General features: G+C 39.8%; 1 protein-coding gene across 1 annotated transcript in view; it reads right to left on the bottom strand.

Annotated features, from left to right (window-relative positions):
- LOC128707018 (tetraspanin-2A) overlaps positions 1-15,413 on the bottom strand; it is a 42,353-nt gene that overhangs the window by 11,370 nt on the left and 15,570 nt on the right. The window contains exon 2 of the mRNA XM_053801962.1: positions 2,518-2,715. Within this exon, the coding sequence (XP_053657937.1) occupies positions 2,518-2,715 (198 nt within the window). The remainder of the gene's footprint in view (positions 1-2,517; positions 2,716-15,413) is intronic.

Below are 15,413 nucleotides of genomic sequence, written 5' to 3'. Positions count from 1 at the left end.
AGTTCTTCGAGGGCAGGGCTTATTGTAGGAATCTGGGGGAAGAATAGGATTTTTTTGGGTTCTATCCATATCCAACTTTGGAACATGCAACGTTGATTAAATACCAATGTACCTTTGGAGCATTACACACATGTGGCATGTAAACTGCAGACTCTTGCATCTAAAACAAACGTTTCCCAACGACATATTGTATCCTTTCGCTTGAGCTACAGATCAATACTAATTTGAAATATAAAAAACGTTCGAATTTCAATTGGTGAATTTCAAGTTGTGAATGAGCATTAGTCTCAAATATTGAAATCGGTCCATGCTGTCGAAAGATACTTTAATGTTCGATTGGAAAATTGATGCGCCTTCCAATAAAATGTCGATTTAGGTAAATAAAGCCTAAAGGACCCGTGATTCGAAGTAAGTGGGTTATGCCGCTCGTTCAAGGAGTCAATTAATTAATGGTAATTGATAAAGAGGCATACCATGCTGAGAAATCACGTATTGACAAACTGTGGTTAAATGTGGTTAAATAAATACATTCGCCGTATTACCGGTCAGGTTGAGGTTATAGATTGAACTGTAATTAATAGATCAGAACAACAGAGTAAGTGTTAGCATAACTGTGGGCAAATGTTTATGTTGTGTGTTTCAGCAGAATTAGTTACGTCGTCCGTGTCTAGATGCATAAGCAAATAAGATAAAACCAATAAGAAATAGCAGCAAAATGGAAACTTTCCATACAAACGCGTGCATACTTATTAAATTACACTTTTCACTCAAATAGCCCAATCAATGTCGTGAGTCATGCACATATCGTTCTTTACATACCAAAATTAATTGAGAATTGGATCACACACAAAGTAATAGAGAAGTAAGTTTTTACAACAGAAATATAATGGGATCATACGGTTCAAAGGACATCCATACTTTTTAAAGGACAACAATAGGGTTAAGGAGTGCTTACCAAACGACAACTGCGTCACAGTTTGTTTGAACTTGCGCCAAAGATAACGAAGGGAAGCAATGAACGGTTTAGAAAAAGCAAACAAAACATCTTACATAAAACAATAGATGAAAATGACATCTGCACGCACGTACAAACACACCCATTACCGTTGTCAGAAAGGTTCATTATAGTTCTGCACTTCCGGTTTCCGTCCAATACGCTACGGCCCGACAGAGCAAGTGCGCACTACTGAAAGCAATTAAAGTTATACGTTTGGCCGCGCTCGATTCCGCTGCAGTTGAGATTGTAATCTTTGCTGAATGGAGTTCCGGTTTCTCTGTGTACTGCCGTATAAACAAAAAATGCTGGAATGGTATTAATAATACAGAGAGCAGAGCAACAAAAAATGGAACACTTAAGTCCTACAAGCACGAACCGGGAAACCAGCCAGTCGCGAGAGGACCCCATTGTCATAACAAAACACGGGGTGCCAAGAAATCCGGTATCGCAACACTACGCAGGGGACGCATCGCCATCGGTTAGTTCGGTTGGATGATTATTGAAATTGGTTTTCCCGTGAATGGTCCGGCAGGAAGGCTGCCCGAAAACTGTCAGCTGCAAGGGCGCCTTCTTTGAAAATAGTAAGGGAACTGGGAAGGTTTCTTTGTTCCAGCGGAAAAGTCAAGACGTTTCCAGTATTCATGAGCGGAGAAGTTGACGCCAGGGCTGGTGCTACATTATTCATGCTTTAATTGACACCGAAGTGTCATGTTGTGTAAGTTATAATTTCCCTGCCCCAGGATTTGTGGTAGGAAGGAAGAAGAGAATGCGAGCGGTCTTGAGAAATCTTTATCGGTTCAAGGCATGAGACTTTCGATCGTATTCTTTTCCCGTTTCTCTGCAACTGACATACCGATTCAAGTTCCAGCACATGTCGTGGCCGCTTTCTTGACCGACTTGCCGGATTAGTTGCACGTTGGGGGCATAAAGGCATGGATCAAAGTTTCCCGGAAGCCACAGCAGCTCCATTCCTAACCACAAACAATCGGGATGGTACGGAAGGAATGATCTAACCGACATGAAAAGATAGCATCTGGGAAACAGGACAACCCGCTGTCGGGTGTGGTGGGTTTGTGTGACAGTTCCACACCGATGGCGTGCAGTCCATCGCGGTATCCATTATTCACGGGCATCGAAGACAAGCGTGGGATGATTGAGCGGATTGGAACTGGGCCAGTTTCATTAGAGCTGTCAGAGGCAGGACACAGTCCTGTCGCCAATCCGCATTGTGCCTGTTAATGTTTTTGCCCTATCATTTGAGTGCCTTTGTCGTGAAGACGTCATGGCGCGTTAGGGATGTCGGTTGGAGGAGTTTGATTGTGAAATCGCTTCCGGACGGGGGAAAAGTTATTATGTTATTATGATATCGCTCGAGGTGTTTGTAGAACACATTTCACGGATGATTAATTCATTTAATTGTTCCATCTTCGATTTAACAGGAATTTTCACTCAATATCTCTGGTGTTAGAAGCAATAGATATCATTCGAAAACTGTAAAATTATATGGGTACAATACTTACCAGATACAATGCAGACGAATGCTCCATCAGCGCTGAACAGCAGCCAAGGAAGGAGAATATCATAACCAATGCCCCAGCTGCGATCAGAATGTACACTCCGATGTAATACTCATATACCTCCAAAATGGCGATCCATTCATCGAATCCGGGCTCTGCGCGAATGAAAATGGTAAACGCAAAGAGTCCAGCACCAACAATCTGAAATACAAACGATTCCAAAGAAAAATGCATACGATTAGAACATATTCACACTAAACCTACAACTCAAGAATGCTATTTAGATGAAGATAAGCTAAAACTGACCACTGCGGCGTAGTGACAAAATGCCAACGAACCCGAACAACATGCAAACGAATGGTTATGTGTAATGAAAAACAGGAAATAATTTGCATTTCACCGTGCTTTCTCTCGACGTTTGCTTCCTGAAATTCGTTTCCACTCTTTTGCTTGAGTTTTTTTCCCTTCAGCTGCGTTCCATCTACGATGAATATATTTTACAGCTGTGAATAGCGACTTCAATACCCATCTTGATGGGCCAACCCCTTACCCGAAAGGAAGACGAACCAAGCGATAGAAAATGTAATCCCTACCAGCGTTCATTTCGTGGTTTCTAGTTCGATCGACCGTAAAGTACCGGGCATCTCCATGATCGACCGTTTACATGGGGTACCGGGCGTCTCCATGATCGAGTTCCACCCATAACGTACCTGGCGTCTCCATCGGTAACCAGCAACCACAGGCAGGCAAGCGTTAAACAACAATACAATTTATCTCTGTTCCACTGTCAAACCGGCTCGGCTGTGGACGTTTGCTGAAATAAGCTTACGTCGTGAAGCAGGGCTTGTGGAGTAGTGTTTCTCCTTTTCTTATTTTTCCTTTCGTGCATATTTTGCAGCGGATGCGATTGGAAATGCACCTCAGCGCGTACGACAGGGAGAAAACATTATGTAAATCAGCATGAAGTGAGCACTTTCTAGCTCCTTCTTAAACAAATGATAGTTTCCATTAGCTGCGAGAATATGGAAAGCGAAGGTTGGCAATTGGTGTCCAGTTCTGGGTGGTTCTGCCAATAAGTCGTGTGGGAATAGTGTTTTGCACGTTGTGCATCTCTTATCCGTTTGGTGGGTTATCCATTTGCCCCCTCGAGAGTTGGCGTCTGGTGTTATGCATGGATGATTGTTCTTTTACCCTTCGATTCCTTACGGGGTGCGCTTTACATTTTCCTGTTTTGAACCGACACCAACGGGAAGGGTGCTTTATTTCTTTACGTGCTCTGGTTGAACGATCATGTCTATGGACTGGTGAGAAAGATACCACTATTTGTTGGTGACAATAGTATAATGTGTATTCAGTATGCATTTCGTTGCAGTTGTGTATTTTATGTTTAGTTTTATATTTGGTTTTGTTTCTCTTTTTTATCGTATTCTTCACTGTTTTGCGCTGAAAAACAACTTTTCATTTGCATTTACCTTACTTCAATATTAAATAGCAAAACATTATCGAAATGTGTCTAGAAAAGTGTGATTTTTGCATTTCGTTTATGCTGTATTAACTTTTAGTATCCGATTTTTTGCATATTAGTGCTAATAATAGTTTGAAATCTAATTCATCATTTGTGATAAGTTAATATTAAAATATAAAATGCATTTTCTTTATTACTCATTTCCTTGTTACTTGCTCCTTATTAGCATTTTGGAAAATCCAATCAGCAGTGATGGTTTTAGCTTTGCATATTTTAAATTAATTTAAACATTCAATGTGCCGATTCGCTCGTTCGAAAACCTTTTTCAACGCGACCGCCCAAACCAGAAAATCCTTTATCTAAACACAGTGCAATTTCAAGCCGTCGATGAAATTCAAATGTGATAGTTTTGCAAAGGGCAATTTTAGTCATTTGGCGTATGCTAAACTAAGGGCTATTCATATACACTGATTATTAGCTCAACCACACAAGGGTAAGTTTAGTTTTGCTCTCGGTTACTATGTATCCAAATCCACGGTAGGTTTCTTATCAGCTAGGTGGCAATCACGGGGGTGTTTTTATGGCATCCCCATTTTTGGTCATGTTGCCTCCGTCTCCATACTTCCGGTCAGGTGTGGGTTAGCTGGGACCAAAAAAATCGAAACAAAAAATCTCAAGCGTTCGTAGAACCGGGTCGTTCATGTGCAGTGAAATGGAAAGTTTCGTCGATTTTTTATCAACCCTCGAATTATCATTCCGGCAATAAACAATTTATCTCGTGGTTTCGCTCTTTTCAACAACATTTTCTTGATTAAGTATTTTTGTATGCATGTATGTATGTATGTACGCAACTACCGGGAAGAGATTTTCCACTAGTACAGCAAACCAGTCATATTCGCGACATTGGACAAACCTTGATCCTGTTCCAAGCCTTTTTCTAGGTAATTCCCTATAGCTTCCTCTGGCATTGCACCAGCGAAGCTCATTTATATTCATCTCACACAAACATACTGTCCGGATCGCGCTTCAGTGTTTCACCATCCCACGTAATGTTATGGTGCGATTCTTTCACAGCACATTACCGTACCGGTGTGTTTTCATACGAAGACCATTGGTATAGCTTCATCTCGATTTACACGTGTTTTTGTTCCAGTACTATGGATGGATTGACCTGTAATGGCTCATTTTCATGTTACATTTTCACTGCTTCCATTTAGCTATTTCTCGGAAAAATCTCCATTAATGAGTGCAGCTATCCTTAGGGGGCTCAATTATTCGCAAATTTATCTACGACCGTTGGCGTTTGTTCGAAACATAGTTTCCTTTCTGATGGAGATGAATATCTTGACCCTGGAAGCTCTCTCGGGGATGGATGATTCTCGAGACTAGCAACACCAGAGTGGCCAAAAACACCGGAATCCGGTGCGTGTCCGATCAACACTTCGGGACACCCTACGATGTTGGCTTGGTCATTTTGTGCTTTTCAACAAGCAAATAGAAGGCAATGTGGGATAATATAAATTTCACATCACACCGAAAAAAGGGACGGCACGGATCAGGCACAATTCCCCGTGGGATATGGGGTATACAACCCCATCCCGTTTCCGTCCTCGACGATGGACGTGACTTCTTCTTTAACCCCCGGGGGTGAGGAAATGGTGAAAAGTTATTTTATTTAATAGAACCGACCCCGATAGGAGCGGGAAAAAGAATTTTCCTTCCAACGGCACTGCTGGATGCTTAATAAATTCCAGTCACATCGCCATTGCCAAAACGATTCACATACTTGGTGGCGTGTATTATAGTTTCCCTATTTCAAACCGAAAGAACAGCTAGGAGGCTGTTCCATTAGACACCGTGCGTGTACCCCACCATACAGGGTAGGCTGGGGACGTCTGACAAATGGAAGGCATCTTTCGCTTTCCTCCGTAAAAGGCCTTGCAGTATGAAGCTCATCTACATCCAACTTCATCTTCCGTGTCGCGTGTCAAAAGCATCGCCCAGCGGACAGTTGATGAATCGGACGCAATATTAAGCCCCGAAGGTGGGGCTCAATGGGGAAGAATATTTCCATTGGGAAGGAAATGTGTGTAAATAGAAACGAAAAGCCTTTCTACTCATCACTCGTACAGGGTTGGCTTACGATTGTAGCGGTTCTTATCAAGCTCCCGAACCTAGACGGTATTTTCGATGATTTTGGGAAGTTGATGAAAAAGCGAGCAATATTGCGCTACACATCCTTTATTCTTTACAGTTCCGGGCGCTATTGATTGAAACATTAGAATGGCAACATCCTCGAAATAAAGGCTCATTCGCATTACAATCAATCCCAGCAAAATGGGGGGTGAATGTAATCACCATTACGAGAATATTCCCACTTCCAAAAACCAAAAATGGAAATGAACTTCACTTCCCGGGTTCCCGAGGCGCAAGTAAACCGATGGATAGCATAAGATATCCAAAGCTTAAAGCAATCCCGTCATGTGCGTTTCCTCTCGTTCCCGTTTTTAAGATTACAATTCTCGTTGCGAATTGACTGTGTGGTTAATAGGAGGACACAGGGAATACAGGGGGGAACAAAAAGGGACTCGTGAAGGAAAAGGACATCAGCTTGAGTGCTGATGTATAATGCTAGTTGATGGAAGGGTTGCCCTTCGTACTGGAGAGGGGTTTTGGGCTGATGGAGACGAAAGGCACAGAAAGGTAGTTCAAACTCAACCGACACTATCTCACCTCGTGTTACCGGATGACCTCTGTTCCGGTCCGGATCGGAAACGTACAAACCGGGTGTGGGTCACAATTGGGGTTGTCCTTCTATTATTCATGCGATTGTCTCTAAAATCACGAAATGAGATTTATTTCATACCATTCCATTTTACCATACGGGACGGTCCAACGGTGAACAGTAATAGAGAAATTGCGACCCACTCTTCAGAACCCCTGCTCCTTCGCTAGAACTGTAAATGCAAACCAACAAATCGTACCGTCCGGTTAGCTTCATGTTCGCAATCTGTCAAACGAACGAACAGACCATCATAGGAACGGGGACTGTTAAGTTTTTGGGCGGTTCCACCGGTGCCATCACCGGGCCGTTTTTGGACTGGTGAATTATTAACATTGGCTTTCCTCTTGCCAGCGAACCGGTTCCCATTGAACGTATTAGAGTGGATTTACTGAGCCGTAGAATTCATTTGCTGTCCCTACATGGAGCCTCGATCCCATCTTTTTATCTGAGAGAATGGGATTGTGAAATGATTATGATTGGACAGATCTGGCAGATATGAAGATTGTGTCGAATTTATGCAATCATTAGCATATTTTAAAAGATGAATGGATCGAGTTACTACGGTTAGTGGTGGACAAAATATGCTTAGTTATGGTTTTGGTGATGGTTAGCTTACATTGGAGTTGAACAGATTTTAATTTGGATTTTGAAGATTTATTGAATTATTTGCACTACTTGCTCAATGCTTTATGTGCGTCATCTATGCACTTTTAGACAGTTTATTGTGTGTATGTCCAGTTTATGCCAATGAAACATTGATATTCTAATAAATGCAGTAAATTAGTAAAATGCTGATATTTCAGATCTTCCATTATCCCATCCATTGGTTGGTGGAACTTATTGCTTCTAACCTTTTCACATGAATCAAGGATACACATGAAAGTATCGTATCGTGGTTAGCATATCCGGCTTTCTTTGACTCTATTACCCCGTATCTGGCTAGTAAAAACTGCGTACGGAGAATGGGCCTTGATGAGATTTTGAACCGGTCCTTTCGTGTAAAGACAGGCACCACCGGGCTAATGGATGGTAATTAGTTATTGCTCGTGGAGTATTGTAACATGCAGATTTCAACGATTTGAAAAATTATATGCAGTACTTCTTGAAAATACATGAGCAAATCATGCATAACTCATTTCACGCCTCAATTCATATCATATTTTCATTCTAGAACTTTATGTTCACTTCCTTTCTTAAAATTTTCGTTTTATTTTTGCTGCTACTATGCTGAATTGAAATTTATTTACTGAAATTTAAATTTAAATCAAAATTTCACCCCCTGTCAAACGGAAGGCAAACATCGTTCAATCACCAAAAATTCTTACCAATGTAAACTCTACAGTTTTCACATTCAAATTACAACCATCGCCGATTCAACTTTATGTTCCCAACTGATCACATTCCATTTTGGTTGAGCTTTCCTAACGCACCGCACTATCTGTGCAACACGCAATCGGCATGACAAATTAAATCATATCTCTAGCGCTTGCGGTTTTTATCCCAGTGCACTGTCTCCAATTTTGCATACGATCGTGCCAAACCGCCGCGTAACATCGGTCACTGAAGCAACCCAACCGTTTTAGTGTCACTTAGTGGTCAATAGTGATAACGCAGCAACCGCCTTTTTTATGGCCGTTTTATACAACTGCCCAGTCTCGTGGCTTCGGCTCCGGAACAATGAAATTCGATTAAAATTTTATTACTTTTCCAATCATTCACTGGGAGGGCTGGCAGGAAACAGGCACAAATGGCGATTGGCAGGCAAGACGGAGTCGAGGGAGATTCGCATCTTTTTCTCACCATCCTCACAAATACGTCGCAGCAACCCATGTGGCGCATCCCGTCAGTTGGTTGTTTCTTTTTTACGTCTACCCGCACAAATAAAAAAGTATAAACTCCATCACGACCAACGTTGTCGAAGCCCAAACACGATGGCAAATGGTTTGAATTTCTGACCTATCGGTAGGTGACTGTTTTCTGCCGCGCGCTGCATGTTTTACTGCGCTCGGTTTTCGATGTCATATTGTAGCTCATAAATAACACTTTTTTGTATGTGTGGTCTGTTTGTCAGTTGTAGCGCGGGCGGTTGACAGTTTTGTTCTGGTTGGATGTAATTTTTTTTCTTGTGTTTTTATTTTCCTTTAACAACCATCCCTGAATCCATTACTAAATATCGAGAATGCATTGGATGCATCGCACTGGTGTACAGTGGCCAACCAAAATGACCACCAAATATGGTAGCAAAAATCAAACACGTGAAGCGTTAACGTACGGCGCAACGATGCTAGAAAATAACAAAAAACAAAAAAATGGAAAACCAGAAACTCTTAACAAGTCAAAACTACTGAAATCCGAATGGTGGAAAATGAAATTGCTTGCTTGGCAACTGTGAGATTGCTAGAATGAAAGCGTCATGAAAACACTATTGCAGGGCATCGATGAGAGTATGCTTATGTGTGCGTGTGTTTCGGGAGAAAAAAAAAGTTTGCCTATGACTTACAATCCACTCGTTTTCAAGTATTGAAAATATTCCATCGCCGCATTAAACCTTTCTTCTACCCGTGGAAAATGAACGACCGTAGAAGGGGCACTGTTATAGCGCATCATGAAAAACGAGGAAACCCCTCCAGAATCGAATAATGCTCGAAAAATGATTGAGAAATGTTTGATTCGTAGCCCTTGATAGTCAGGTCCGACCCCGGAACGTCCGTCAGCGGAGAGATGAAAATTATTGATCCCGAATATATCCTCTGCTGCCGTACCGGAGTTTACCAGCTCTGCGCGTATATTGATAAATGCTTGATGGGGTTTACTTTTTGCAATAACGTCTATAAATCATTCATCGTACCGTGTGCAAAAACCGGACATTGCGTCCTTTTTTGAAGGGAGGTACCGATCCCTTGAGAAGAGGTCCGATCTGAATCATGAAATAAAATTCACATCATACACGGGGGTTAGGTATGGTTCGGCTCAATAGAACACGCCTATGGGTTTTGTGCGTGTTTTCAGGATAATGGAACGAGTGAAGGAAAACTTCTCAGACTCATCCACCATTGATGCGATCGTGTGTAAAGCAAACCAGCGTTACTTTTTCGATCAAGTTAAAGCTGATTTATCGGTTCCGGGTGTACTTAAATTATGGCAAATAGAAGGGAGTAGACATTTTACCAAATGGACCCAAATGGAGCTTTGCATTACGATAATTACATGCTCGATTTTTGTTCCTACTTTATAAAAATGTAACACATGCAGTTTTTAATCATAATTTGACGCAATACGGTAAAACGTGACAGAGCAATGGGATGTAAACTTTTATGAACTAGCATGAAACAACTCTTGACAAACAGTGATTTTTCATGCACATAAAACACAACAACCACATCTGAATCCGGGAGTGGATAGTTGCTTTCAATTGCAATAGTTTGGAACCCGTACCGATGTGCACAACTTTGCGCCACCCCTAAGAGGCGCATTGGTTAAGATTAATGTTGTTTACTCCATTCAGCAAATGGTACTTTTTATTGTCACTGAGACAAACTAGCGAAGCTGTTTGTATGGGTGGAAAATAAAACTTGGAATTTGAAAAGTGGAAAGGATTTTTTACATTTGTTAGTTAACGTACTGTAATATGAGAGTTTGATCAAATATTTTAGAAGCGTTTCTAAGATTATTTAGTACAGGAAAACTGTTAAAACAGAATATTTTAAATGGGAAATGAGACCCTGGATTCGTAATTTAATATTTTTTGGCTTCAGATGTGGTCATTCTCAAAAATATCATAAGTTACATAATGACGGCTAAATAACTCAACAGCTTTCTCCGCACGAACAATTTGCCTGTATTTTCAAATAGCTATTGCGTGTGCTTCGCGTGGAATTTACAGTTTCATGAGAATGGTCAGGTCGTATAGACTTGTTTTTACCACTTAGCCCAAAATGAGCAATCTTAGTTCAACAAAGCTGTACAGTCAATACCCGAGTTACGCGGATCTCGATTCACGCGGATACGTTGATTTTAAAAATTTTACATTTCGCTGAGTTTTATGTACAGAATTGAATTTTTAATTTGCAAATTTAAAAAAGCTAAAAATTAGCGGTATATTTCATTATTATAACAATTAGTTTTCGTGACATTTGAATTATAATTCTTTAAATAAACGCAAAAATATCAATTTTGAATGTGCTTCCTACTGTGGAAATAGGTATGGGATCGTATTAAGTCGAAAAATAAACTTATAAACATACGACATTATACGAACATACGAATACATACATTTCCCAAACATACGACGTATTTAACAATTATTTAGAGGAAACTCGAGATACGCGGATATTCGAGTTAATACAATTTGATGTAGCTATGGAAATGTTCACATGCTAAAAAAGCTAAGTTAAATAAAACATCATCACGTTAAATAAAAGTATTACCACGATCATGATTGCATCCTGCATCTAGTGGCTTGTAAAGCTGTAGTCAGAGTTTTCGACGCAAATCTGTAGCAGTGCCGCTATTTGGAGGACTATTTGAAGTCGAGAGGTGTAGGTGTTCAATAAAAAAAATCGTTATAACATGGAAACACACATTTTTGCTCCTACTGTGTGGAAAAAATAAAAACTTTCCGCTAAGCCAGTCGCTACACATAATCACTTGTTAGTAAAGTTTCATATAACATCGTTCATCTAGGATAGCAGTACCGTTTAAAGATGAGTAATCAAATTAAACCATTCGTAATCAAACTTTCCGACAATGCAACATCCCTAAACACATCTAATTTATAATTTAAAGCTCAACCCACAAACTAACACCCGCTCTCAACGCCTGGTAATGGAAAGGTACAAAATCAATTATTCTAAAAAGTGTCTATTCCGGTTGCCACATCCTGTGGCAAATTTATTGAAGCCAATTGTATGACAACGAGAAACAACCAGAAACAAAAAAAAGAAGTTAACAATCATACATCAACCACAACACTAGCAATCATGAACTTTGGCCCAACTTTTTGCTTGTCATAAGCTCGCACACACAAAAAAAGGACGAACCGTAGCGACGTTGATGAAATATTCAGGAAGCAACCTGTAAAACTCAACAAGTTACGGTTTGCCCTCGACATCCGGATGGGGGTTGGTTTTTTCCTCGCACAAGCGCCAACAGTCACACATCGAGCGAATGTTTTGCTAATTTCATTTACACCAGCAAGTCAGTAGTCCCTGATGTTGGGGGCTCGTTCGCCCAAAAGAATCGTAAAGTAAACGCTGGCAGATGATTAAAATGCTGGAAATATTATGCCTAACGATGACCGAGCAGAAACGGGTAGCATAATTTTGTCCCGTGCTTACTTAGTGGTGGATTTTTTTTTTGCTGTACACGTGTCTATGTGTTTGCCAATACGGAAGGGATCGCTCGTCCCTCCCTTCTGGGTGGCTCTAAATTAGTGAATATCATAGCCGCCCAATGGCAGGGAATAAACACATTTGCCTAACGGATGGCAGGGAAGGTTGAGTTTTTATGTGCTTTTTAGTTCGGCTTGTCATGATGATAATAAAAACATACCCATGAGTTCTACGGAAAGTGTCGCAGGAAGGCAAAATGAAGCCATTAAATATGGCACTGGATTGTGTGGTTGACTCGTGCCTTGCATCGAAATTTAAAAGAATGGGGAAAATGCCGCCAAACATGGTGTTTAGTTTGTTTTTCTTGCATTGCGTTCTATTTAAGGTTAAGGAGATAAATTTCCTTTAGATGGAAAACACAAATAATAATAATTTTGAACATTTTTTAAACATAGATAACTGCGTATTTGTTTACAATTGTTCTAAATAGTAGATTCTGTACATCAATAATTTAACGCCATCTCTTTACACCAATCTAACTAAACGTCGCATCTCGACCATTTATAAAAAAAAATATGAAACCATGAATCTCTTTGTCGGTGTACATTCTACATTCTTGTACAAGATCCAGCACACTTGAAATACAGCCTCTCAATGTATGTCACACAATCTGTATTGTTTACAGCCGTCGCTTGGACGTTCGACACGGTTTAATTTTCAAAGCAATAAGAACCGATCAAATTACGTTTTTCATGTGTTTGGGGACAATTTTTTTTTATTGTGCATTGACTTAGTGATTTTAAGAATACGATACAAATGTTATGTCATTAGAATGATACCGGACTAGAATGAGTTAATCTGTAAATTCGTTTTGGGGTAGTTATGGGAAACGAGACAAAGAAAGAGAGGCAAGCGCATATTGAAAATCTTTTCAACAAAATGCTTGAAACACTAGCGCAACTATGGCTGTATTTATTGAAAACGACAAAATTTCCGTGCAATAAAAAATGTCACATATGATTAATGTTGACTTTTTCATGCTTTTCCCTTCCAATAAATCCTTTTATTACTCATTGACAGCAAATTTTGCAATCGTTATTGCTGTTCCTTCCTGTTGTTTCCTCATTGCTGTTCTTCTATAGTGATTTATTTCGATAGGTTTTCTAGCTAGACAAATTGCTTTTGAATGAATATTCAATTCACAGAGAAAAACACTTAAAATGTTGCTTATGTTGCGAAACATCGAAGACAGCAATAAATCAACAATGGATCAAGCGAACGACATTGAATTTCTTACATCCATGTCAAACAGGTTATTTTGGCTGCAAGCGGTCTTCGGTTTGTTTTGGCTGACGATTGAAAATAAAAGTGTATATCGTGAGATAAACGGAGCAAGGGGGAAAGGCAATAAAATTGAGCAATATTTTATCTCAAAAACAGATTCTAACTTGATTTATTCTCGTAACGATGTATGAAACTATGTAGAAGTTTTGTTTTGTTATTGTTTGATATTTTTTAAAGGCATTCAGTTAAGTTTTAATATACATAGCATATAACTTTTTGCTTTCATTATACTTTTTTAATGTTTCATCAATTCAGTTGTCATTCTATTACATTTAATGTTATAAAACTAAGCATAAATTGAGATACGAAAAGAAACAATGAGTGTTCGCTGCCGTCACCGATGTCCGTTTGCATCAAAGACAAACGCGCCATGCTTAATTGTCTTTGCGAAATGTAAATTGTTTTCGTTTTCTCCAAGATTCTTTTTCCAGCAGAACAACGAGGGAAAACTATCATTAAAACGATGCCCTCAATCCAACGTAACGGACTTGACGTAGTAGTTAAATTTAACGAGACTTTATAATTGGTGTCCAGCGTTGAGGTTTGTGTTTTTTTTTCTTCTTTGAGACATTTATTTTTCCACTCCGATGAACAGACAATAATGACCGCGAAAGTGCTGCTTTGTTGGACCGTTTTCCTTTGCTATTATATTCGGCCACCTTACAAAATCGGAACCGAAATGAAGTTTGGTTTGGCTGAGAGGAATGAAAGGATTTTTTGTTTCGTGAATCTTCTACAAACCCGTTCAGTGAATTTCTATCCGGACTTGAATGTACTTGGCGATTGTTTGAGTTGAGGTTTCCTTGTCCATCCCATTGTCAGTATAGATGAGCACGAAGAAGTACACTCAGCAAATTAGCTGACCAATAATGGCACTAGAGTTGGTCGAGAGCAATGGGTAACACTGTAAAATGGAAGTCTTAAGTGAAACTCCATTTAAAATTGTCGCCGTTGTTTGGTTTAGTGGGTAACAGCAATCGCTGTCTGCTGTCCACTACCATCAAATGAGGCACACATAAAAGTTAACCGGCGGAACAACACACCGCAAACCGTTACCGTTTTAATGCCTGGGTGAACTCGGACGTCCATTATGTTTTCCATTCTCAGAAGCGAAATGACTTGATTTTTCTTCTGCAATTGAATGAACATCTCATCCTTATCATCCCTCCCCAGCTTAGCGCGCACTCTCCAAGTAACTGTTAAAGCAAAAATAAGTTCTCTATTACAGCAACAGAAAACAATTTCATTATATACCGGTGCGTCCAGAGAACGGAAGAAAAGTTTCCACGAAAGGAGCCAACAGCTCGAGCTAGTGTACGTTTGTCTTGGGCGACATTAATTAACGTTTTCCGGCGAGATTTGGCTGAACCTCACTGAAAGCGTTGAAGCTATTGCTGGATCTGATTCATTGTTGCGTTCGGTGAGATGATGTGTTTCTTAGCGTTGGATGCTTTCCATCCAATTAGTGTGCTGTTGAAAATATGTTTTAGATTCACGAGACTTGAGAGGTTGTAAGAAGATCCACCCAAATGTTCAATGAACTCGGGAGGACATCGGAGTAAAAATAAAACAGCGTGGGTAGCTAATCCATAAACAACGGAATATCATTAAATCGAAAATAGATTTGAGTTTTGAGAAGTATTCTACAAATCATCCGTAATCAGTTGCAATGTAAAGTATTTGGGCCCCTATCGTTACAGAAAAGTCATTTTACCTGTTAAAAACCAACAGGACAAATTATCAAAAAAATTCAACATTTGAGTTTAACAGCTTTTTTGACAGGATGTTGTGAATCATAAAATTTTCCTCTGGTTTCTTTTAATCAATAATACGTATTTATTAAATTTATTTTATATTCAAAGTATTACATTTTAGGTGCTGGTTTTGGCGATTTTTGCCGAAAAAGGACTAGAACCCAAACTAGAAAGATAGTATATTATTCAAAAACCATTCCACACGCATACGTTACCGACGT

The sequence above is a fragment of the Anopheles marshallii genome, chromosome 2 (assembly GCF_943734725.1).
Source record: "Anopheles marshallii chromosome 2, idAnoMarsDA_429_01, whole genome shotgun sequence".
NCBI classification, from domain to species: Eukaryota; Metazoa; Arthropoda; class Insecta; order Diptera; family Culicidae; genus Anopheles; species Anopheles marshallii.
This window is presented reverse-complemented; position numbering and strand designations above follow the sequence as displayed.